General features: G+C 43.2%; 1 protein-coding gene across 1 annotated transcript; it reads left to right on the plus strand.

Annotated features, from left to right (window-relative positions):
- Positions 1-27,444, plus strand: LOC126482050 (juvenile hormone acid O-methyltransferase-like). Its single transcript, XM_050106025.1, has 4 exons — positions 1-368; positions 4,951-5,083; positions 16,654-16,804; positions 27,251-27,444. Exons 1-4 carry the CDS (start codon positions 1-3, stop codon positions 27,442-27,444), a joined length of 846 nt encoding a protein of 281 aa, XP_049961982.1.

The following is a 27,444-nucleotide window of genomic DNA, read 5'->3' on the forward strand; positions in this document are numbered from 1 at the left end:
ATGGGCATGGAGCCGCGCGCCACCTCGAGCGGTCTACAGCGGCAGTTCGTGTCTCTGGTGCTGCGCGAGCTGTGGCAGGCGCTTGACTGGAAGTGCGAGGACCGTATGGCACTGGACGTGGGCTGCGGCTCCGGTGACTTCTCCGCCTGCGACCTGCTGTCCCGCCTGCCAGAAGACATGGTCATCCTCGCCACCGACTCCTGCCCCTCGGCGGTCTCCAGAGCCGCCGACAAGTACGATGGCACAAGATTGTGTTTCCTTGAGCTGGACATAGGCGCTGCACACATCGAAGATACCGGTGTGTGGAGGCTAGCACCGTTCTCAAAGATCTTCTCCTTCTTCAGTTTGCACTGGGTACAGAATCAAAGGTAAGCAGCTGACCTATTGGAGGTAGCATTTGGGACGATATGGTGTTGATGATGGTATGTTGATACGGTGAGATGATGATGATGATGATAACGCAACATGGCTAGGATGATATGACAATGTCTGATTTGATGCAGATCTCCGAACTTGCTTATCCTGTCTGAATCTCTTCATCTTTCCATGGTTACTTCATTTACACACAGTTCAGTCTGCTTACTGCAGTCAAGCCTTGGTCTCCCTCTACAATTTACTATCTCCCCACAACCCTTCCATTACCAAACAGGCGATTTCTTGACGTCTGAGGTTAAGTCCCAACAACCGATTCCTTCTTTTAATCAAGTTGTGGAATTTATTTAATTTTCATTGAACACTCAATCTTTCCATTTAATCTTAAGAAATGTTCTCCATTTCCACATTTCAAAATCTATTCTCATACTCTTGTACTGTTTTTCCTTAAGTCTTCGCATATACATCATCTCTTTCAGGGGTCTATATTTTCCCCAGTAGTTTCATCTCTTCTTTAGCTGATTGTTCTGCACCACACTTCAGCCACATATACGCCTTTGTGTATCTCTGGTCATACAGAAGACTGCCTTCATCTTCATTCTCTTTGATTCTCCGACTGAGTCTGCCCCTTTCTGTTATGTATTCTCTCAGGTGTTTACATTTGTCAACATATTCAATTGTGCTTTGTGGTGCTTTCCAATCCGCAGTGGTATTCAGTGACTTGTTTTGGAGATGATCCTCAGTTCTCTCTCTCTTTCTGTATTGCTTTGGTGGCTGTATTAATCTCTCTCTCTCTCTCTCTCTCTCTCTCTCTCTCTCTCTCTCTCTCTCTCTCTCTCTCTCTCTCTCTCTCTCTCTCTCTCTGGGTGTGGGGGTGGGGGTGGGGGTGGGGGTGGGGGTGGGGGGGGGGGGTGGGGATGTGTTGGGGCGTGGGGGGGGGGTGATTTATTTCTTGAGATGACCTGAAGGCACTTCATTTTTCCCGGTTAAGCAAATACACAAGTGAACAAAGAGTGTAAATCGTTTAATCCAAGTCGTGCAACAGTTCCTTGGGAAACAGGCCCATTTTCCTCACTGTCCTTCATCAAACCGATCTAGTGTTAGGTCTCTAATGACCTCGTCGTAGAGCGAACGTTAAACCCTAATCTTCCTTCCTTCTTTGCGTCCTTTTCCTGTGGAGCACTATCTAGGGATTCATATGATGGGTATTCGTTCAGGGATCTATCATACGATTTGAAACAGCCTAGGTAGACGGCTGGAGACTTTCTTATGAAGTAGAAATGTCTGGAAACAGCTTAATCCAATCGTCACTCAGGTGTTGGTAAGAAATTAACTCATATTGAAACTATATCTTCACTTACTTTTATCATTTATGCTCTGACCTACAGAATTTTCCCTGAAAACGACAACTCAAACTATTCATTCATTACCCACAATATACAAGCCCAACGCAGTCTAACTGCTACACAATGACAACATGATTTCCAATAATTACCACAAATGAATGGCCCAGAATTGCAAAAAATCCTAACAGTAACCCATACTTTTTCATAAGTCACCTACCTCACAAAAATCTTCATAACACGAACTACAGCAATTACAGCAAACAGCAACTACAGCCAGCTAAATAAAGACATTCTAACTACTATAGAATCTGGTAGGGGCATATGGTTAGCAAAACAAAGATTTTGTTGAGGAGTAAACAAAATATTTAGGAAATTTTACCTTATTCATATGACGACCAGCTATAAAAATTATGTAGTTGTCAATAATTTCACTACCCAAACATTACCAACGAAAATCCTCATACATTTCTTTGCGGTATCACTTTACAATGCATGACCTACAAACACAGTCTCCACTAAGAAAAACCATGTCTATACACTTCTCTATCAACTTGCTAGCTGCTAGTCCGTCCAACCACAGAATCTCTGGCCGAGGGCGCAGAGTGCTGTCGGGATATTAAGAGTCTATAGCGCTGCCAGCATACAAACACGCTACTTATAATACGGACTACCCAACTCTGGTGGGTACTAGCGTGCACGATCGCCTAACATGTCACCCGTCGAATATTTCTGGAAGATTGTTCGTAGGCGAATTATTCGTCACCGTGCAACGGTTGCTATCTACACCCATTTTAACGTGCTTGCTGCAGTCAAGGAATGGTCTTCCTCTAAAAATTTCTCTAATCTTCTCCCAGAAACGCTCACGCACGCACTCACTATACTTCAAACTGACGAAGCCTGGATGCTTCATAATATGTAGTACCATCTCAACTGATCCCTTCTTTTATTCTGGTTGTGCCATAGTTTTTTCCTCCAAATTCGATCCAGCACCATCTCATTAATCACTCCATTTACCTTCTAATCTTCAGCAGTCTTCTGTAGCATGACTTCTCAAAAAGTTGTATTCTCTTTTTGTCGGAACTGTTTATCGTCCACGATTCACATCCGCACACTCAAGAAAAATACCTTCAGAAAGACTAATACACACTTGAATTTTTATGAGACGAGTGAATCCCAATTGCTTCTCGTATGTGTGAGAACTTCATGTAAGCCCTCATCTCCGTCTTCTCCCTCTCTCCGTCCTTTTCCTCCACCCCTCTCTACGTGCATCTCCTCCCCCTCCCCCTCTCTGTCCATGGCCTATTCCTCCATCTCTTTTGTTCTCCTCCTTCCCTCCTCTCCCTGTCCATCCCCTCCTACTGTTTTCGTTCCTCTGCCCCCCCCCCCTCCCACCCTCTCGGTCCACCTCCTCTTCCCTCCTCTCTCTGACGTTGAACCTTTTTTATTGGCGTTGCAAAGGAAACCTTGACTGGAAACTGAAGTAACTTAACATGAATAGGTAAATCGGTTGGGATCATTGGTATATGGAGTAAGACAGAGTGACTAGATATGTGAGGATAGTAGCTTCAACAGTATTTAGCATGGTTTTACCAACTGCGAGTGGTTAGGATTACAAAGTTTCGGATGATTCAGATTCTGTAGTGGTACTCTAACCATAAGCAGATAACCCCTAAACATAACTTTCCTCTTCTCTGTTGGTTGCCATTTGTCCCAACATATTGAGTCTGTCATCATTATGGACCTTTTTATCACTACGTCGCGACAAGAAACAGTTTCATCCCGATTTTGCAAAATACTGTTAAGAGATCAGCTCAAGTACAGAAGTAACGCCACCTGTTAGCGCAACATGTAAATGCAGCGTCAGTTATATTTATGTCAACAAGTTTATGCTGACAAGGTCGTCTCACAGATAGCGTATCATGTTGCGTATCCTGCATCGACGATACGAGCATCTTCTAGATCTATGGCATCATTCGAGAAAATACCAGACTTCTTCAGTAGTACGTGGCTGCCATTACACACATCGAAAAAAGTTTTGCACCACCCCAGTTCCCAGAACTCCTGAAGATTGACGTTGACTGTGGATACTGTATCACAGACAGTCCCTTTGACTGTTCAGAGGGAAGTCTCGGAGTGAACCAATGTGATGCTTTTCGGACATGGAGGACATGGAAGACATACAGAGAGACAGGAACTGTCGATGACATGCCTCGCTCAGGCCGCCCAAGCACCACTACTGCAGTGGATGACCGCTACCTATGGATTATGGCTCTGAGGAACTCTGCCAGCAACGCCACCACGTTGAAGACGCTTTCCGTGCAGCCAAGGATGTCGTGTTAAGACTCAAACTGTGCGCAATAGACTGCATGATGCGCAACTTGACTCACGACGTCTATAGCGAGGTCCATCTTTGCAACCACGACACCATGCAGCGTGGTACAGATGGGCCCAACAACATGCCGAATGGACCGCTCAGAATTGGCATCACGTTCTCTTCACCGATAAGTGTCGCATACGCCTTCAACCAGACAATTGTCGGAGACGTGTTTGGAGGCAACGCGGTCAGGCTGCCAGGCTGCCAGACTGTCCAGCGTGTGCAGCAAGGTGGAAGTTCCCTTCAGGATAACTACGCCGCTCGACTAGAGTGGCCAGCATGTTCTCCAGGCATGAACCCTATCGTACATGCCTGGGATAGATTTAAAAGGGATGTTTATGGACGATATGACCCACCAACCACTCTGAAGGATCTACGCCGAATCACCGTTGAGGAGTGGGACAATCTGGACCAACAGTGCCTTGATGAACTTGTGTATACTATGCCACGACGAATACAGGCATACATCAATGCAAGAGGACGTGCTACTGGGTATTAGAGGTACCGATGCGTACAGCAATATGGACCACCACCTCTGAAGGTCTCGCTGTATGATGGTACAACATGAAATGTGTGGTTTTCATGAGCAATAAAAGGGCGAAAATGATGTTTGTTGATCACTATTCCAATTTTCGTGACAGGTTCCGGAACTCTCGGAACCGAGGCGATGCAAAACTTTTTGTTTGGTGTGTTTATTAATCTGCTTAACATCACTGGTTGAACTAAATTCTTTATTCCTTTACTTGCTACTGAGAATCGTATTTGTAAAACGCTATTTATTTTGTTTTAATGGTAGAAACTAATATTCCCTCTACGTTCGAAATGGATCGCCGGTAACATTGCGTTTCTCCATTGCAGAGTCGCCTTCCAGAACATCAATAAACTTCTGTCTCCAGGCGGTGAAGCAGTTTTTATCATCATCAGTCACTCTCGTTTGTTTACAATGTACGAGTCGATGGCGAAGTCCCCTCGATGGAGTACCTACATGGAGGTAAGGCAGGAAGTACGCATTCCAAAGCGACTTGTGAGGAATTTGATCTTTTCACGATTTTTCAGTGAAGCTGTGGTGTTCCACGAAACACGGTACTACTTAAGATAATATTAACTTTCCCGTCCTCAAACACTACGACATTACTTTGTGCTGGAATCCGCAGCTTAATGTAGAATCCGAACAATGGCGTAGGTTGCATGTCTTACACAGATCAGACAACGCAGGAAGCTCCACGTGCCTGTTCGCGGACGATAACCTACAGTGGATAGGCAAAATAATGTGCACTCCAATACTTATTTGGGAATAGATTGTTAATAAGAGGCTGGAGCCCAATTTGCTAGTAATATAGCTGCGATTCTTCTTGGAATATTGGCATATAGTGATTGTATAGTCTTCAGTGGAATGTTACGCCACTCTTCGATCAGAAGCTCTTCTATCTCCTGTAGTGACATGGTATGCGGAAATCTGCTCTGGAGTCTGCGCTCCAATACCTCCCACAGGGACTCGAACATGTTCAAATCCAGGGACTGTGCTGGACAGGAAAGACGTTGCAGTTCAGTTGCATGCTCCTCAGACCATGATTGTACTGGCCTGGCTGTGTGAATGGGTGCATTATCCTCCTGAAATATGGCATCGTTTTTGGGGAACAACACCTGATCACCAAAAATGTTCACATAATCGTTGGCTGGAACATGACCTTTGAGAGTAATGGTGGGATCAGTAGAATACTATGATATAGCTGCTCACACTATCACACTTAGACGTCCCTGTTTAACCGTTGGAATCAAGCAATCAGAACTGTAGGTTTCTTTTGACATTCTCCAGACGTAAACCCGACCCGGTGTTGGAAACAACGAAAACGTTGATTCGTCTGACCGTATGACGTGTTTCCACTGATCAGCTGTCCAGGGTTTATGCTTATGACACCATGTTTTACAATTCTTTGCGTTGGTTGTTGTCACTAATGGTTACGGTATAGCAGCTCGTCCATCAATATTGGTTTTTCTGGAGTTTTCGGCGGACAATGTCGATAGATACGGGGTCTCGAAGATTGCTATTGAGCTCTGCAGTCAATTTAGCCGCCGTAGTGTTGTGATGTTTTGACACAATTCGTGTTAGCGTACAGCGATCTGTCATTCAGTTTCTATTTGCGTTCACTGTTAAGTTTACACGGTGATGTCTTTCCATGTTTTTTGTAGGCTGCCATGACCGTTGAAACAGTTGCTCTTGAAACATTCAGTAAGTTGGCTGTCTTGGTTACTGATGCTGCTGCTGCTGCTAATCGGGTCTCCACAATCTGCCCTCTTTGGGTAGGTATGTCACTGCACGCCGACATCAGCCTCTGAATGCAAGTACGAAGTGTGCACTACAAGCATCCCATTACTACCACTGTTCACATTATTTTCCTTATCCCCTGCATATATTAAACAGATGTTGCAGCGGTATACAATCGTTGCTGAATACAACAAGAACTCCAGAGGATCGATTCTTGCTGCATGGACTGGCAGTTGACACTCGACATAAACAAATACAACGTATTACGTATAAACTAGCGGAGACACTCCTTATTCTTGAATCACTTAATAAAGGCAAGGCCTCCAGTCCAGACTGTATACCGGTCAGGTTCCTCTGAGTATGCTGATATTTAGTAATTACATAGAACCGCTCGCTCACAGACTGATCTGTACCTAAAGACTGGAAAATTGCTCAAGTCACAGCAATACCCAATAAGGGAAGTAAGAGTAATCCGCTGGAAGTACAGGCCCACATCACTAAAGTCAATTTGTAGTATGGTTTTGGAACATATACTGTATTCGGGCATCATGAAGTACCTCGAAGAAAATTTATTGACACAGTCAGCACGGATTCAGAAAATATGGTTTTTGCGAAACACAACTAGCTCTTTATACTCATGAAGTAATGAATACTATCGACAGGGGATGTCAAATTTGATTCCATATTTTTATATTTCCAGAAAGCTTTCGACACTGTTCCTTACAAGCGTCTTATAGCCAAACTGCTTGCCTACGGAGTGTCGCCTCGTGATTTCCTGTCAGAAAGGTCACAGTTCGTAGTAATAGACGGAAAGTCATCGAGTAATACAGAAGTAATATTCGGCGTTCCCCAAGGAAGTGTTGCAGGCCCTCTATTGTTCCTATTCTATATTAACGACATAGGAGACAATTTGAGTAGCCGTCTTAGACTGTTTGCAGATGATGCTGTCATTTACCGTCTCGTAAAGTCATCAGATGGCCACAACGAATTGCAAAATGATTTAGAAAAGATGGTATGGTGCGAAAAGTTGCAACTGACGCTGAATAAAGAAAAGTGTGAAGTTGTTCAGATGAGTACTAAAATAAATCCGCTAAATTTCGATTACGCGATAAGTCACGCAAATCTGAAGGTTGTAAATTCAACTAAATACTTAGGGATTACAATTACAAGTAACTTAAATTCGAACGATCACATATATAATGTTGTGGGTAGAGCAAACCAAAGACTGCGATTCATTGGCAGAACACTTAGAAGGTGCAACAGATCTAATAGAGACTGCTTACACCACGCTTGTCCGCCCTGTTCTGGAGTATAGCTGTAAGGTGTGGGATCCGCATCAGGTGGGACTGACGGATAACATCGAAAAAGTACAAAGGAGGACAGCTTGTTTTGTATTATCGCGAAATAGAGGGGAGAGTGCCAGAGATATGATACGCGAATTTGAGTGACAGTCATTAAAGCAAAGGCATTTTTCGTTGCTTCGGCATCTTATCATGAAATTTCAGTCATCAGTTTTTTTCCTCCGATTGCGAAAACATTCAATTGGCACCCACCTACACAGGGACAAATGATCATCACGATAAAATAAAGTTTTGGCCCGCACAGAAAAATTTAAGTGCTCGTTTTTCCCTTGGGCCGGTAGAGAGACAGCGTGAAGGTGGTTCATTGAACCCTCTGCCAAGCACTTTATTGTGAATAGCAGAGGAATCACGTAGATGTAGACGCAATTGCAGAAGAGACCTTGGAAACAGTCACATATCATTGTCTAATAAGATAGAGGAACGACCACATAAAGTTCAACTTAGGAAAGTCTGATTCCACACTGAGACTCATTAGAAGAAGCCTCAGGAAGTGTAGAGCACCCACAAAGGAGGCGAACTGCATAAAAGTTTTTCAACCAACACTTGAATACCGCTCGTCACTCTCGGACCTTTGCCGAATAGGATTGACAAAGCCTTAACAAAAGATCGTAATAAGACCCATGCGGCCAGCCACGGGTTTGTTTACCAATCTCGAAATAGTCATGGAAAAGTTCAACCGAACGCATGCTAGATGCTGCATCGCGGCTTGGTTTACTGGTATGCGTGCGTTCCTTAGAAGAACCAACCACTCATTGCTTTTTGCCAAAGGCAAACCTACGTTTCTAGCATTTGTAGACTTAGAGAAAGCTTTTGACAATGTTGACTGGAATACTCTTTCAAATTCTGAACGTGGCAGGGGAAAAATACAGAGAGCGAAAGGCTATTTACAATTTGTACAGAAACAAGATGGCAGTTACAAGAGTCGAGGGACGTGAAAGGGAAGCAGTGGTTGGGAAGAGTGTGAGACAGGGTTGTAGCCTCACCCCGATGCTATTCAATCTGTATATTGAACAAACAGTGAAGGAAACAAAAGAAAAATTCGGAGTAGGTATTAAAATCCATGGAGAAGATATAAAAACTTTGAGGTTTGCCGATGACATGGTAATTCTGCCAGAGACAGCAAAGGACTTGGAAGAGCAGTTGAACAGAATGGACAGTGTCTTGAAATGAGCATATAAGATGATCATCAACAAAAGCAAAACGAGGATAATGGAATGTAGTGGAATTAAGTTGGTTGATACTGAGGGAATTAGATTAGGTAATGAGACACTTCAAGTAGTGAAGGAGTTTTGCTATTTGGGGAGCAAAATAACTGATGATGGTCGAAGTAGAGAGGATATAAAATGTAGACTGGCAATGGCAAGGAAAACGTTTCTGAAGAAGAGAAATTTGCTAACATCGAGTATAAATTTAAGTATCAGGAAGTCGTTTCTGAAAGTATTTGTATGGAGTGTAGCCATGTATGGAAGTGAAACATGGACGATAAATAGTTTGGACAAGGAGAGAATAGAAGCTTGCGAAATGTGGTGCTACAGAAGAATGCTGAAGATTAGATGGGTAGATCACATAACTAATGAGGAGGTATTGAATAGGATTGGGGAGAAGAGAAGTTTGTGGCACAACTTCACTAGAAGAAGGGATCGCTTGGTAGGACATATTCTGAGGCATGAAGGGATCACCAATTTAGTATTGGAGGGCAGCACGGAGGGTAAAAATCGTAGAGGGAGACCAAGAGACGAATACAGTAAGCAGATACAGAGGGATGTAGATTGCAGTAGCTACTGGAAGATGAAGCTTGCACAGGATAGAGTAGCATGGAGAGCTGCATCAAACCAGTCTCAGGACTGAAGACCTCAACATCTCACGAATGGTCACAAAGATAAAATTATAGAGATACAAGCTGATACGGATGCTTACAAATAGTTGTTCATCACGCGCGTCATTCGCGGATGGGAAAAGGAAAGAGTGGTGGTGGTGGTGGTGGTGGTGGTGGTGGTGTAGTGGGGGAATATGTACCCACCGCCACACATCATATAGTGGCTTGCGGAGTAAATAAGGTGGGACCGAAATCCACTACTAAAATTTCCGACGTTTCAGGGATGTTTTCCGAGTATTTTGGTATAAGGGCCAAGTGACCTTGTAACCTAATTAATTTTGTTTTGTTACCCTCGCCTATTGTCGTATGTCTGTTGCGCTACCTACACAACATTTCAATTCTCGGCAGTATGCGCTAAGTCTAGGTGTTTCATTCATTCATTGTACAGGGCAACTATAAATGCTTAACTCGGTTTCGAAGTTCTGTTTTTTCCGTAGTATTACAAGCACAAATATGACTGATGCACGAATGGACTCATAAACCCACAGAGTTCGCATTGTGCCCATTAATTGGCGTTAAGAGTGCAGTGCCTTGACAAAATGGAGACAAAGCATGAAAATGGTTTGTGGGTGTCGGAATATGCGAGATGTTTGTCTGTTAAGAGTGTGCAGTATGCATTCAGAAGGAATTATGGCAGAGAACCACCATACAAACCGAGTATGGAGCGTTGGTATTGACAATTGTGTTGTTTCTGTAAACAGAAAAGTACTGTTGGACCAAGCGAGCCAGGTGCAATCGTGTAGAGGACTAGGAAAAGTTTCGTACACAGTCCAAAACAATCTACGGAGTGCGCAGCCGTGACCTTAGAATACCGCAGCAAACTGTATGCAAGATTTTGCGAAGGCTGTTGTACTACAAACATTTCCGGCTGCAGCTAGTACAGCTTTTAAAACCGAAAGATTATAACCGGCGCCTTCAGTTCTGCATCACAATGCAGCAAGCATTTCAGGGTGAACATTTCTCCTCCAACCTGATACTCAGCGATGAAGCAATCTTCCATTTATCCGGAAAGATTTATCTCCACAATGCGAGAGTTTGGGCACTGAGATTCCTAAAATTGTGGCCATTAACGAGATTCGCCGTAGGTTGTTTCCTGTACATCACCAACGGAGGTGTACAGACCATTTTTCATTTGTGTGGAGACTGACGGGTACCTATTACCTTGATATTTTGCAGTTGTATTTGTTTCCAGTATTGAGTGCTGAATCTGAAGATTTCTGCTTCCAGCAACATATGAGGTACCCCTCATTGGAGCATAGATAATCATCGCTACCTAAACGACGAACTTCGGCATCCTTCGATTGATAGTAATGGTGAAGATAATGTGGGTCTGTTCCCTAGGTCTCCCAGGTCACTCGACATATCTTCTTGTGACTTTTTCCTGTGGTGGTGCATTAAGGACCGTGTTACGTACCCCCACTGCCAAGAACACTGAAACGGTTCAGAGAATGCATGAATGCTGCTGCGATGTCCACAGGTAGGATGTTGCTGCATAAGGTGTGGAACGAACTTGACTACCACTGGGACATCTGTCTTTTGAACGGAGGGACACTCTTAGAACTTTCGTAGAGCACAGAATTCAAACTTGGTGTGTTTACTATTCCATTCATGTATCAGATATGTCTGTATACGTGATACTTTGGAAAAAGTAGCGTTTTGTTTGAAAATGAGTGAATCAATAGTAGTCTTGTACTTCTCGTTTCTAATTCGCATTTCTTTTCGCGGCAGTTTCTGTTGTACGTTAACAGGGACACATGGTAGAATGGATCGGTTTACTGATTAAGAGTTGCAGGATATTCACATGTATGGGTTCACTGAAGGCTATGGAAGAGTGTCACAATCACCCTTATGCTGTTTCCCTCGCGGCAGCAATCACATCACAATACTTTTACATCGATGTGAGGCTTACATTACTGTCTTTATACTGTCTTGAAACAAAGGTAATTGGGATAACGAAGTGAGTATACCACAATAACATTATTACTGTGTAACGAAACATCGTGGGCAAGGGGTGCCTTACACCAACGTACACAGAAAATGTCACTGATCATCCGCAGAAATTTTGTCAGAGTTGTTTCACCAAGTAGCAGCCACATGGAATACAATGTAAATATCGTTACATGTGGTAGTCTGAACAGTGGGAGGTAGATGTAACAACTGAAATCGGTAATTGAACAATTCCTGTCACGAAAGCGAAAAATAAACAGCTCAACCATTGCGATCATTCCATCTTCTCACTTACGCAGGTCGTCGGTTGCTGTGGACTTTTAGTTTGACACCAGGTATCGACTAAATGACAGAAATAGCTGTGTGATCTGAACAATTCGTTTCCGAATTAGTCGTGAAAGATGCTGGAAATACGCCCCTTCTACGCATGCAACAATACGTTCTGCGTTGGTTCGGTATCAAAAGGAAGTGTCTGGTATCATTCTAATTTGTAACGCTTGCCTTATTGGGAAACAGTGATCTCAAAGGAACTTCATAATTAGCGAATGCCTAGTTAATGGCGCAACGAGAAAACTTTTTTCAGTCGGACTGATTATTAAGCTCCTACACAACTGAGTCAACACAGTGTTTGCGACAAAACGGAACGAAGACTGTGCATACAGTAGAAAAGACACACAGTTTATGAAATTATTATACTCAACTGGTACAAATATGGAACGCTGCGTGCAGGTGTAGCAGCCCACTTCAGCATCCACATGTAAGTGCAACTGCTTAAAATAACTGAAATGGCTGTCAGAGCAAGCAATCAAGGAAGCATCATCTGGTCCAGACGATCACAAACGACATGGCGTATATCACGACTATCAAGGTAATGTTCCCGAAGTTGAAGCCTTGATTCTTGGAAATCAGACCACGGATAACACCGTGGATTGGCGATAAAAAAAAGAGAACAAATAGCAGTTAACTGTTTTGTCTCAGCTTCGTTGACTTCTTTTCCTCTTCATTTATTCTAGTCTTCTATTTCCTCTAGCATGAAGCTATTAAAGAAATGAGATTTTTAAAAGCAACAGCAGGCTAAATACTACCTGACAGGAAAAAAATAGAGCCAAGTTTCCTTTGATTCACAGTCCACAGCAACAGAGTTCCAAACGCGAAGTAAAAGCGACAGCATCCACAACTAGAATATGTAGTCAAAACATCGGTGCCCAGCGCGAGATTGTATGTCGTCTGGTGGTATGCCTGCACGTAACAAGGCAAGATACTGTATACTGGATGTTAGTGGTATGAGTGTAGATGTTATGATCATTTCTACATTAATATGTACCTACTTCTGTGTATTAATGTTTTATTTTTGTTTGTTTGTTTTTTTGTTTTTTTTTATTTTTTTTTTTCCCCTCAGCACTAACAGTCTTCCCACAAACGCGTCACATAATTTACTACATAATGTTATCGGCAAGGTAGTATATTTCCACGAAGTTGACTATGCCTGTCAGTATAGACTGTTTTGAGTACATGCATCCACATTTCAACACCTGACCTGCTGCCCAGAGGAAAATACGCATTAACGGCTTGCTTTTGCTCCATGTCCTTCGAAGTCCAAACCAACCTAAAAACTTACTACGCCTAATTGCTATAATTATTAGTCTGCAACTGAACTAAATACTGATGTAACATTTTTTCAGGACACTGTCCTCAGTCACCAATATAAATATCTACACTTACACCTTCTAACAACCCTACCACAACAAAGGTCAAAATTCAATAATGATTGTGGTGTTGCTCACGCTGCTAAATGCCGCATTTTCGGGCAACAACAAAGTTATATTATGTGGCAGGTGTCATCAGAGCACAGTTAATAAAGTCATTTCATGTAATAATGAATAAACTAGGCACTCATCTTTTCGTCTTTCCCACGCTGGTCTCGTAAAATCGTGGCTCAATCGTCGAAAATCTAGGTGGTGATGACTCCAAGCTCGGATGCAAGGAGGCCTAGGTTTTATTCTGCTATATTCAAAAGTTTTGTAGATGCGCTTCACAAACCATTCTTGAAGATTAAACCTTTCAAAGTTAGCACAATGGTAATGTAAAAAAATAATCAGCACTCCGAATTTAAGTTACACTTCCTTTTTATTGCTTTAGTTGCAATATCCCGTAACACACAAAACATCACTTCACAATACAAAACATACTTGAATACATCTTCCTCACTGTTAAAGTTCACATTTTATAAGCTGACTACAATATGCGTCTTTCCAACATGACGTCCAAGACTTGACTTTCTCAAGGTCCGACTCTCTAGCTAAATGCTTACGCGCCCAAAAATCAGAGTTAAAAGTACGTCAAAGATCATAGTGACAAAAGAAAGAATACACATACGAATAATATCATTGCAATACAAACACATCGATGTATCAAAGTACCTCTACATTAATGAAATCAAATCTGAATGTTGTCTCAGAAATATATTAACTATACAGAAACACAGCAGAATATTGCTGGTATCGAGAGGTTCAGGTTAGGTGCCGTAATGGTTGCGTAATTAAAGGACCATTACAACCTCCAACACGCTGTATAACTGGAGCAGATGAATACTCACAAACTGTACTAGCAATAAGACGAAACAAACCTGAAGAATAGCAATAAAAAGTCACAAAAAATTAGAGGAATAACCGCAATATTTAAACCCAATAAAACGACAGGGAATAAGAAATCCCAATAAAGATCAGTTGTCGTCAAAGGGATTCACTCTAGCGAGGATGCTTGCTGCAAATAGTAAAATACACTGACGAGTGAATTTGACTGTCACAGTTGCCAGTGCCTGGGAATGAGCATCACAGAAAGGCGACGAAACTGGTAGACTAAAAAAATGCTCAGAGCACTATGGGACTTAACTTCTGAGGTCATCAGTCCCCTAGAGCTTAGAACTATTTAAACCGAACTAAGGACATCACACACATCCATGCCCGAGGCAGGATTCGAACCTGCGACCGTAGCGGTCGCGCGGTTCCAGACTGAAGCGCCTACAACCGCTCGGCCACACTGGCCGGCTGTGTGTTAGAATTCGCAGAAATTGTTGCCATCTGGCTGTGTGGGACAGGCGCTATACGTAGACCAGAAGATCTACATGCTCAGTCATTGCACACCACGCTTGGGTTTCCCTTGCGCTGACTTGGTGTGACCTGTGATTTGCGGGCGGACTGTAACGTCTGCTCACGTTCAAAGTCGCCTTTTGGATTTGGCGAGACGCCTTGAGATTGGCGCAGGGCGTTTTTCTGTTTTTGTAGAGGGAACAGAGGACAGCTCTTTCGGGGTCATGATTGGTAACGGTTTTGTTGCTAAGCCACGATTGGCAATTTTCGAGAGTAACGGGATGTGTGTCCCTGTTGGAGTGCAAAAGATCGTAAATCGGTGACTTACTTCTGGATGGTCGTAGAGTAAAGTCGTGACACGCGGTCGAAAATTATCTTTTCACGTGGACGCGAATTAATCGTGATCCACTCTGGAGTGCGGCAGACATGACGCTGGGCAGCTGTCGACTCTTGCAGCTTCAACATCGTCACCATGCACCCGGCGGCTTCACGTCATACGTCTGTGGTTTTGATAAAGTGCCGCAGCACCGGCAGGTAGGGAATTTCGAACTACATTACCACCACTTGCTACCTTGTTTTACCATCTGCGGGAGCGGCAGTCGGCCTCAACTTGGTTCAATGCAAAGTCACGTCATTTCTATATGTATGGTCAATCGCCATTTTGAGTTAGGGTAATTTTATATTAGTATTAGCGGTCCTCCACTCGCAATAGTCCACAGCACTTTTGCTGTAGTCATACTATGAATTTGAATTTTGTACAGTCTGCCACTCTAATATTCTGTGTCAAGATCCAAGTTTCAATTTTATCCTTACAGACATAAACCTATCTCTTATAGCTTAGCACTTTGTCTTCTTGGTTCGTGATCGTAACTTTCTTTCCCAGCTCATGTTTTGGAGGGATTATCGCATACTTTCTGTAGCAGTTGTATATATGAGAAACTAGCCACCTTGATAGTGTAGGTATGAGGGCCTAAGTAAGATAGCGTTTGGTAACCCTTGCGTCACAGTATCAAACTGCGACTTTGAGGTTGGTGGGTATCAAAATTCATTCCTTTTGATCTTGACGAATGTAAATGTCAGCCATAAAAAGGACCCACCGCAGGCTAACTTCCAAACTATCCATGTCAGAAGACCAAATTCGTGTTAACGCCGTTTGAGGAGCGTGATGGCCAACCCAAGTTGAAGTGCTGGGCACGAAACTCATTTGACACACATTTGGGACGCTATCAGGAGCCATCTCCCCGTCATATGACGTGTGGAATCCATGCCATGCAGACTCACTGTTTTTCTGCGTTCAAAAGGTATTCAAATGTGTTATTAAGCTCGTTGTCAAAGTTTTTGCACCTCTTTATGTAAGAAATTGGATAAACCACTTAGACAGGATCAACCAAACTCATATTTTAAAAAAAATGGCGTCTTCTAAGTGGACAACGGTCTCTTCGACGGTCAACAATTTCTCACTCTGCCCTTCAAACTATGCTGTTAAGAAAGACTAAAAACATGGAACACCACTTTTACTAGATGCATTTTTGTATGCACGTGCTCTGGAAAACTTTGGCGGTGAGAGTAAATGATTTTCTTGCGACATATTACGAAAATAAGAGGTTTTACTGTTTTGATTATTGAAGGTCTCGTCTTGTACGCATCACACTTTGTATAACATTTAAAATTATAATGAATGCGATATGTCGTTAGCTGCCATGTCACTTTTGTGCCACGTTCATGTGTGTATTTGCGTTGAACACTGTTTTCCAGTAACTTCACTACTTCAACAGCAATAAGTGCTCTAATCTTTCTATCCATTTGCCAGTCGAACGGCACGATTTACCTACGGAATTTTAGAGACGTATGTTGAGATTTCAGTCTTATAAGAATTGCATAGATATAATGTTGAGGCACGCTCGGCAATCGACATACTACTATGTTGCTCTTTGGGAAGTTCAAGTGGGGGATGCCTACGTACTCAAAAACAAACACCTGTGCTGTAAAGTAATATCGTGACATGTCTTTCATATGTTACAGGAATACTTGAAGTATGTAACACCATACCAAGAACTGAATAATCCGGAACACCAGTTCACAATGTACATGAAGGAAGTTGGGTTGTCCGTAAAAACATGTCGCAATCAAAGAGACATCAACTACGTCTCTACAGATGAGCAAAACATAATAGGTGAGTCAATCACAGTCGAGACAGCAGATGGTGCGCGCTTGTGTGTGCGCGCTTGTGTGTGTGTGTGTGTGTGTGTGTGTGTGTGTGTGTGTGCGTGCGTGAGATGGAAAAGAGGATGACCCTCCCCCTCCCCCCCCCCCCCCCCACACACAAAAAATAGAATAGCTTACATTTTTACATACATCAATTTCCAAAAGTTACGGTAACTTTCGGAGAATAGCGCGGAAGCTACGTTTGACATAAGATACTCTTAAGATGCTTGTGTGAGGACGTGGCCGGTAAAAACACATACTGACAGGTTGACCACGCTCGCCGGCAACAAAACACCCGCAACAGTTCGTGGCTTCTCTTGCAGAAACGGCAAACCACAGGAACCTGAGATACGCAAGACCATCCACAAAGAAAATGAAGTAACGGAAAGTCTGACTACCATAATGTAGGTAGACACTGCTGAAACAAATAGTCCTCTGCTACACGGTCGCACAGCAGTCGGCAGACCACTTTTCACAATCGTGATGATCCCTTGATGCCTCAGAATGTGTCCTATTATCCAGTCCCACCTTTTAGTCAAGTTATGCCACAAATTCCTTGTCGGTCCAGTTCTAGTCGGTACTTCATTTCCGTGATCTACCCATCTAATATTCAACATTCTTCTGTAACATAAAATTTCAGAAGCTTCTGCCGGCCACTGTGGCCAAGCGGTTGTAGGCGCTTCAGTCCGGAACGGCGCTGCTACTTGCGGTCACAGGTTCGAATCCTGCCTCGGGCATGGATGTGTGTGTTGTCGTTAGGTTAGGTTTAAGTAGTACTAAGTCTACGGGTCTCATGCCCTCGGATGTTAAGTCCCATAGCGCTTAGAGCCATTTGAATCAAAAGCTTCTATTCTCTTCTTGTCTGAAGTATGTATCGTCCATGTTTCACTTCCATACGTGGCTACACTCCATACAAATGCTTTCAGAAAAGACTTGTGACACTTAAACCTGTACTCCATGTTAACAAATTTCTCTTATTCAGAAACGTTTTCCTTTCCATAGCCAGTCTACGTTTTTCATCTACTAGTTTCCCTCATTTCCTAATCTAATTCCCTCAGCATCGCCTGATTTAATTCGACTACATTCCATTATCCCCGTTTTGCTTTTGTTGATGTTCATCTTATATCTTCCATTCAAGACACTTACCATACAGTTCAGCTGCCCTTCCAAGTCCTTTGAACAGAATTACAATTTAGTCTCAAACCTCAAAGTTTTTATTTATTCTCCCTGGATTTTAATTCCTAATCCAAATTTTTCTTTTGTTTCCTTTACTGATTGCTCAATATACAGATGAATAACATCGGGGATAAGATACAACGCCATCTCACTACGTTCTCAACTACTGCTTCCCTTTCGTGCCGGCCGCGGTGGTCTCGCGGTTCTAGGCGCACAGTCCGGAACCGCGCGACTGCTACGGTCGCAGGTTCGAATCCTGCCTCGGGCATGGCTGTGTGTGATGTCCTTAGGTTAGTTAGGTTTAAGTAGTTCTAAGTTCTAGGGGACTGATGACCACAGTAGTTAAGCCCCATAGTGCTCAAAGCCAGCCCTTTCGTGCCTCTCGACTCTTATAACTGCCATCTGGTTCCTGTAAAAGTTGTAAGTAGCCTTCAGCTCCCTATGTTTTACCCCTGCCACCTTCAGAATTTGAGAGTATTCCAATCAACATCTTCAAGAGCTTCCTCTGAGTCTACAAATTCTCTAAACTGAGGTGTGCTTTTCCTTAATCTGTCTTCTAAGATAAGTAATTAGTAGGGTCAAATTGCCTCGCGTGTTCCTACATTTCTACAGAATCCAAAGCGATTTTCCCCGAGGTCGGCTTCTACCAGATTTTACATTGGTCTGTAAGGAATTAGTGTTAGTATTTTGCAACCGTGACTTAGTAAACTGATGGTTTCTCTAATTTTCATACCTGTCATGACCTGCTTTCTTTTGAATTGGAATTACTACATTCTTCTTGAAGTCTGAGGGTATTTCGCCTGTCTCATGTATCTTACTCACCAGACGGAAGAGTTTTGTTTTGGCTTACTCTCCCAAGGCTATCAGTAGTTCTGACGGAATGTTGTCTACTCCCGAGATTTTGTTTCGACTTAAGTCTTCCAGTGCTTTGTCAAATTCCTCGCGAAGTATCATATCTCCCTTCTCATCTTCCTCTACGTCCTTTTCCATTTCCATAATAATACCCTCAAATACGTGGCCCTTGTGCAAACCCTCTATATACTCTTTCCTCCTTTCTGCTTTCCCTGTTTTACTTAAGATGGGCTTTCCATCAGAGCTCTTGATATTCATATAGGTCATTATTTTTTCTCCAAAGGTCTCTTTTTCCTGTAGGCAATATCTATCTTATCCCCTAGTGATACATGCGTTTACCTACATTTGTCCTTTAGCCATCCCTGCTTAGATATTTTGTCCTTCCTGTCAATCTCATTTTTGAAACATTTGTATTCCTTTCGTCTGCTTCAATTACTACATTTTTACATTTTCTCCTTTTATCAAATTAATTCAATATCTCTTGTGTTACCCAAGGATTTCTACTAGTCCTTGTCTTTTTACCTACTTGATTCTCTGCTGTCTTCACTATTTCATCTGTCAAAGCTACCCATGCTGCTCCTACTCTATTCCTTTCCCTTGTTCTTGTCAACTGTTCCCTAATGCTCTCTGAAACACTCTACAACCCATCGTCTTGAATTCCAACCTTTTTGCTGTTTCTTCAGTTTTAATCTACAGTTCATAACCAATAAATGGTAGAGTCGACATCTTTCCCTGGAAATGTCTTCCAATTTAAAACCTGATTCCTGAATATCTGTCTTTCCATGACATAACCAATCTGAAACCTTCCACTGTATCCAGATCTCTTCCACATATACAACCTTCTTTCATGATTCTTAAACCTAGTTTTAACTATGATTAAATTATGCTCTGTGCAAAATGCTACCAGGCGGCTTCCTCTTTCATTCCTCTCCCCCAGTCCATATTCACCTCCTACTGTTCCCTCTCTTCCTTTTCCCACTATCGAATTCCAGTCCCCCATGACTATTAAATTTTCGTCTCCATTAGCTTTCTGTATAATTTCTTTTCTTGCATCATACATTTCTTCAGTCGCTCCATCATCTGTTGAACTAGTTGGCATATGAACTTGTACTACTGTGGTAGGCTTGGGCTGCGTGTCTATCTTGGCTACAATAATGCGTTGACTATGCTGTTCGTAGTAGCTTAACCACGTCCCTACTTTTTTTATTCATTGTTAAACCTACTCTTGCATTACCATATTTGATTTTGTATTTATAACCTGTATTCACCTGACCAGAAGTCCTGTTTCTCCTGCCACCGAACTTCACTAATTTCCACTATACCTAGCTTTAAACTATCTATTTTCCGTTTTAAAGTTTCTAACCTACCTGCCTGATTAATGGATGTGATATTCCACGCTCCGATCCGTAAAACACCAGTTTTGTTTCTCCTGATAACGACGTCATCCTGAGTAGTCCCCGCCCGGAGATCCGAATGGGGGACTATTTTACCTCTGTAATATTTTACGCAAGAGGATGCTGTAATCATTTAACCATACAATATAGCTGCGTGCCGTCGGGAAAAATTACGGCTGTAGTTTCCCCTTGCTCTCAGCCGTTCGCAGTAAGTACCAGCACAGCGAGAGCATTTTGATTGATGTTACAAGGCCAATTCAGTCAGTCTTCCAGACCGTTGCCCCTGAAGCTACTGAAAAGGCTGCTGAGCCGAGCCTCTTCAGGAAGCACGCGTTTGTTCACTATTAAATGTTTACGAAATAGTGATAATTGTGTGTGCGCACTTCGTTTTTATATTATGTAAATTACGATGTTAACAAAATTGTGAGAGTTGTATAGGTTTTAAACTAGAGACCCATCCAGGCTCCTCACGGATGGCACTAATAAGGGACGTCTCTCGAACCGAGCACGAATCTACATTCGATTACTTACGTCTAACGACGATTGCGACGGCGAGTGATTGTATTGCACTTAGTTTGCACACAACTGTGCTTGCAGTCTTGTTCGGGGGGGGGGGGGGGGGGGAGAGAGAGAGAGAGAGAGAGAGAGAGAGAGAGAGAGAGAGAGAGAGAGGGGGGGAGGGGGGGGAGGGGGGGTTAATATGTCAATCAGTTACATCAGCAATTAGTTGCGTGTTCAGTATACGTGTAACAGTACTGTAATAGTACTATTTACGACAGGATAATACCACTTTCGCAGTGTTTTTGGTGGCTCTGATTATTCAGAAACATGAATGTTCATTTGATTGCTCAACTGGATGGGATAGTGAATGAAGAAAACTAGTTTATAAACGATAACACTATTAATGGAGTTAACGATTGTAGCGCTAGTGGCAGCGTTGGAAACAGCACTATAAAGAGAAGCTAACAGTTCTGGTGACTATTAACCTCCCCCAGAAAATAAATCCAATACTTCGAGTATTTTAACCAAATTTTCAGAACATCCTGAACGTATTTACGATGATTATGATACACCTCCTCGTAAGGTTACGACCTACAGCTCGTTATTAAAGGGACGTCCATCTACGAAAAGCGCATCTAACATCAAAGTAACATTTGATTATGTGGAGGAAAAAAGACGTGATGAACATTCATTTCGAGAAAACGAGTAAATCAAATATGAAACACGCATTATATCCTAATCTGACATAGCAAGGAATGAAGAAAAATGTGTCCTTCACTGGCATCTGAAATAGTGTCCAATGCAAAAATAAAGAGAAATTGGGCACACAAAGTTAAAATTTTCTGCAGTTTTCGCAGCACGTCTCAATAAAGAATACAGAATGTGCCGTAGAAACTTCACTGCGCTCATGAAAGCCAGAGACGTACAGGATGACCACGATATTCGTTAGGCTGGGGCCCGTTTTGTCGAAGACGTAAACTAGAAAATTGCAGGTTTCCAGGTACAGTCACAGTGCATTTGGAATACTGCTTTTTAAATGAACTGAATAATGAACTAACTTCTGGTGCGACACTATCTAAAGGAGGGAAGAATGCACAGTTGCCTTGGTCCAGTCTGCACACGATGTGTGTCAGTTCTTAAGGGACCAAACTGCTGAGGTCATCGGTCTCTAGACTTACACACTACTTAAACTAACTTATGCTAAGAACAGCACACACACCCATGCCCGAGGGAGGACTCGAACCTCCGTCGGGGGAGGCCGCTCATTTCGTTGACATGGCGCCTCTAACCACGCGGTCACTCCGCGCGGCTCTTCACACAACATAAATTATAACTATACAATAGAAGTTGGACTTCCAGTAAATGGACATCCTACAAAAAACGATGTATTTGTCTTCAGGAAAGAAAATTTCGGCCTGAATGTTAAAAAGACGATTGAAGACAGTCGTCCGCCATGCATACTTTTGGAGGCTAGCACAAGCCGGAAAATGTTGAAAGACAATTTAAAATACTTTCGTAAGTATTGTTAATGACAATGTCGTTAATAACCGTTTTGTATACTATTTTATGATTCTTGCAGTGCTCGCAAGGACACAATAGTAAATTGTGGGTAAACACATTGAATGCATGAAGCTTCCTGGCAGATTTAAACTGTGTGCCGGACCGAGACTCTAACTCGGGACCTTTGCCTTTCGCGGGCAAGTGCTCTACCAACTGAGCTACCCAAGCACGACTCACGCCCCGTCCTCACAGCTTTACTTCCGCCAGTACCTCGCCGCATTGAATACATGATCATGTCAAAGAAAACAACGTAATACGTACAGCCTATAGACGAATATTTCTTCTGGAAATATAAAATACTTCCAAGAAGGAGAACAGACTATACAAGGACTCTCTGTAGTCACCTCGACATTAAATTAGTAAATAATATTTTCGCAATGAAAACGCGTTCTATCGCTCATAACCAGCTGTCTGTTCCCGTGTACTCAGCCTATGCTTCCAGATTCCTGGCTAGTAGTTGGCTAGAATACTCCCGCACATGTTGCTGAATTCGAGAATGTGATTCAAGTGGCACACGATTTTGCAGCTCAAGAACGTGATTCTGTGAATTGTTCATATATTGCTTTCGCCAAAGATACCTGTTGTCTCATTTTGGTGAGAAATCTCACATACAGATTTTAATGTCCGCTAACGGGCAAACTAAGAGAAACGCAATCAAATGCCTTCACCAGTCTGATCACAATGGTACGTAAATTTTCTAAAAACAATTGCAACACTGAATTTCCGTTAGAGCCTGGAGATGTTTCTTATAAATATAGGGTGGTCGTAATTAAACTTTCGCTACTTGAGCCAGTGTTAACTGAAAACAATTCACTGTATGGGTACCAAACTTTATAGAAATGATGTTCATAATGTGCGCTGCAGGATTTGCGTTGTTAGTAATGTTAGCGTCAGGACTTCTTGTTAGGCGCTGGTACTGGCCCAGCGAGGCATAACTGAAACACAGGCACCAGTGTACATTAAAGTTGTGGATTTTCAACGATTGTGTGGAAAAGGCGAACAGGACTTCAGTCGCACAGCTGTTTTGATTAAACGTGAGCAATTGCGCTGCTGCGTATTAAAGGAATACGGAGATGTTCTGTTTCCGCACTGCTGTTTGAAGAACCTGATTCGGAACTTCGAATTAACTGGAGATTTGGGAATTGCTCCTGGGAGAGGCCGACGGCCAATTGCGCCACAGATTGTTGAAGAAGTCACTGTTGTCACTGATAATACTGGGCGCAACGTGCTACCATAAAGCATTGCACGAGCTGAGTCACGGCAGCTGAACATTCCACGGTCCACTGTTTGGAAACTGCTGAGAACAGCTGTATAATGGTATCGTACAAACTCCATATTGCTCATCGACTTTTTCCACGCGACGCAGATATTCGAGAGGACTTCGTCCTTGAATTGCTCGCAAGGGTTAAAGTTGACAAGTGGCCTTGGAACATTTTGTGGAGTGTTTAAGCACACTTTATTCTTTATTTCTGTTTCAACTGTCCTTAAAAACTTTTCCACAAAGTTTCATTGTCCTACGTTAACTCGTTTATTCAAGGGGACCCTCTCAAGTGGCAAAAGCTTGATTATAACCACTCTGCATCTACTGCTGGTGGGCTTGTCTGACGTAACGGTGATAAACTATATATATAAAAAACTTTCTCGTGAGTCAGTCTATATACTGTATAAATGAAAACCGTATCAAAGTTCCTACAATAATTCCAGACATCTGGCTTCAATTATATACATAGAAACTCAGTGGGGGAACTTCAAGTTACTAATATATACAGATTAACTGCGTGACACAAGTACTTCTGTAGTTTCCGGACGTATGCTTTTTAAAGGCTACAGTTTTCACAATTCCAATTTCTTAGACATTATGCACAAGCAATACATTCTTCACCCGTGTGAATTATCACAATTACAATAAACTACACTACTGGCCATTAAAATTGCTACAACATTCTTCACCCGTGTGAATTATCACAATTACAATAAACTACACTACTGGCCATTAAAATTGCTACACCAAGAAGAAATGCAGATGATTAACGGGTATTCATTGAAATAATATATTATACCAGAACTGACATGTGATTACATTTTCACACAATTTGCGTGCATAGATCCTGAGAAATCAATACCCAGAACAACCATCTCTGGCAGTAATAACGGCCTTGATACGCCTGGGCATTGAGTCAGAGCTTGGATGGCATGTACAGGTACAGCTGCCCATGCAGCTTCAACACGATACCACAGTTCATCAAGAGTAGTGACTGGCGTATTGTGACGAGCCAGTTTCTCGGCCACCATTGACCTGTGCGGCTGGTCCCGGCGGAGGTTCGATTCCTCCCTTTGGCATGTGTGTGTGTGTTTGACCTCAGGATAATTTAGGTCAAGTAGTGTCTAGACTGATGACTTTAGCAGTTAAGTCCCATAAGATTTCGCACACATTTTTTGAACCGTTGACCAGACATTTTCAATTGGTGAGAGATCTGGAGAATGTGCTGGCCACGGCAGCAGTCGAACATTTTCTGTATCCAGAAAGGCCCGTACAGGACCTGCAACATGCGGTAGTGCATTATCCTGCTGAAATGTAGGGTTTCGCAGGGATCGAATGAAGGGTACAGCCACGGGTCGTAACACATCTGAAATATAACGTCAACTGTTCAAAGTGCCGTCAGTACGGACAAGAGGTGACCGAGACGTGTAACCAATGACACCTCATACCATCACGCCGGGTGATACGCCAGTATAGCGATGACGAATACACGCATCCAATGTGCTTTCACCGCGATGTCGCCAACCACGGATGCGACCATCATGATGCTGTAAACAGAACCTGGATTGATCCGAAAAAAAGACGTTTTGCCATTCGTGCACCCAAGTTCGTCGTTGAGACCACCATTGCAGGCGCTCCTGTCTATGATGCAGCGACAATGGTAACCGCTGATATTTCGTGCTGCTGCAAACGTCGTCGAACTGTTCGTGCAGATGGTTGTTGGCTTGGAAACGCCTCATCTGTTGACTCGGGGATCGAGACGTGGCTGCACAACCCGTTACAGCCATGCGGATAGGATGCCAGTCATCTCGACTGCTAGTGATAAGAGGCCGTTGGGATCCAGCACGGCGTTCCGTATTACCCTCCTGAACCCACCGATTCCATATTCTGCTAACAATCATTGGATCTCGACCAAAGCGTGCAGCAATGTTGCGATACGATAGACCGCAATCGCGATAGGCTACAATCCGACCTTTATCAAAGTCGGAAACGTGACGGTACGCATTTCTCCTCCTTACACGAGGCATCACAACAACGTTTCACCGGTCAATGCTGTTTGTGCATGAGAAATCGGTTGGAAACTTTCCTCACGTCAGCGCGTTGTAGGTGTCACCACCGGCGCCAACCTTGTGTGAATGCTCTGAAAAGCTAATCATTTGCATATAACAGCATCTTCTTTCTGTCGGTTAAATTTCGCGTCTGTAGCACGTCATCTTCGTGGTGTAGAGATTTTAATGGCCAGTAGTGTATTTGATATATTTAAGGTAATTAAACAAACTATTATTACGAGGGGCGTTCAAAAGGCAGTGCAACCGGTAAGCAGCTAGGTTTCATTCAGGATTCCAATACTCCATATTACTCCCCACCAGTTTGGCTACAAAGCCCTATTTTTCAACATAATTTCCGTTCAATGCAACGACCGTACGCCACCTTACTGGGAGGGCCTGTATTCCCGCGTCGTACCATTAGATAGGTCGACTTTGTAGCAAACGTCTTGTTGGATCAATAACCTCCTCTTCATCCACGTACTGCTTCCTGTGGAATGCGTACTTCATCGGGCCAAACAGATGGAAGTGGGAAGTTGCGAGTTCCGCACTGTACGGTGGATGAGGAAGAACAGTCCATTGAAGTTCTGAGAGTTCCTCACATGTGCACAGACTTGTGTGAGACCTTGCGCTGTCATGGAGAAGTTCGTTTTTGTGCCGACGATCTCTCTGAAGTCATTCTCCAGTTTCGCAAGGGTAGCACAATACAATTTTGAGTTGATCGTTGATCCATGAGGGAGGACGTTAAAAGGAATAACCCCTTCATAATCCCAGAAGACCATCGCCATGACGTTACCAGCTAAAGCTGCGGCCTTGAAATACTACTTCGGAGGGTAGGTACTGTGGAGTTTTGTTTCCAGTTCGAAGTGATCAACCTATGTTTTATCGCCTGTCACGATGTTCTACTACAAAAAAAAAGGACAAAAATTGTCACGATCAGCATCGTAACGAGTAAGAAACTATGCAAAGACGGTCCTTCGTTGCTGTCCATGATCTTTTGTTAGGCGGCGAGGAACGCAGCGCGTACATTTGAGTACCCCAACTGGTGGACGGGTGTGTTAGTATTAGCAACATGGACATCCAGTTGCGCAGCGAGGTGTTTGTGATCCGTCGATCTACCTCGAATGAGAGTGTCCGCACGTGACAACACTGCAGGAGTCACGGCTGTATACGGCCGGCCGGCACGCGGGAGGTCGTTCAGGTTTACACGACGCTCCTGCGAGGATGAGACGCCTCCCCCTACGACTCACCGTACTTTTGTTCACTGCCAGGTACAGATCCCGCAAGTACCTGTAAATATCTGCGATGTTTTGCTTTTCCGCCAAAAGAAACTGAAGAACACCCCTCCGCTTGTATCTTCGTTACAGACGCCATTTTGAGGGCTACGTACAGCTCAGTCACCCAATTGGAACTTGATGAAACTATAGAGCTTAAGCGGCAATATTCCACAATATCCCGCAACAAATTCCGCATTTTTTTGCCTAAACTGGCTGAGAGAAAAAGTGATGCATTATTTATTGAACGCCCCTCTTAACTTCAGCAGCAGTGGAATAGCTGAATGGAGGACGAGGTAAATTTTTTTGTATCGTGGAACTGATGGAATGGTCGTCGCTTTTGTTCTGCAGATACTGTGCGGTCGATAAACCCATTTATGGGCCGAATGCCAAAGGAGTTGAGGGAGTCGTTCATCCGGGACTGCGTGCGGGAGGCGTACCGTAACGGCACCCTGCGCTGTCGCCGCCTGCCCGGCGGGTCGAGCTACTGCTTCCGCTACGACGCGCTCGTCGCCCACGTGGTCAAGCCCTGGCTGGAGGGGTAG

Source organism: Schistocerca serialis, chromosome 5, assembly GCF_023864345.2.
Source record: "Schistocerca serialis cubense isolate TAMUIC-IGC-003099 chromosome 5, iqSchSeri2.2, whole genome shotgun sequence".
In the NCBI taxonomy this organism is placed as follows: Eukaryota; Metazoa; Arthropoda; class Insecta; order Orthoptera; family Acrididae; genus Schistocerca; species Schistocerca serialis.

Excerpts from the sequence above, each read along its gene's own strand:
- LOC126482050 (XM_050106025.1), top strand. The coding sequence starts at position 1 with ATGGGCATGGAGCCGCGCGCCACCTCGAGCGGTCTACAGCGGCAGTTC. Across the intron at positions 369-4,950 it reads CACTGGGTACAGAATCAAAG|AGTCGCCTTCCAGAACATCA; the intron begins GTAAGCAGCTGA and ends TCTCCATTGCAG. Across the intron at positions 16,805-27,250 it reads AGATGAGCAAAACATAATAG|ATACTGTGCGGTCGATAAAC; the intron begins GTGAGTCAATCA and ends TTTGTTCTGCAG.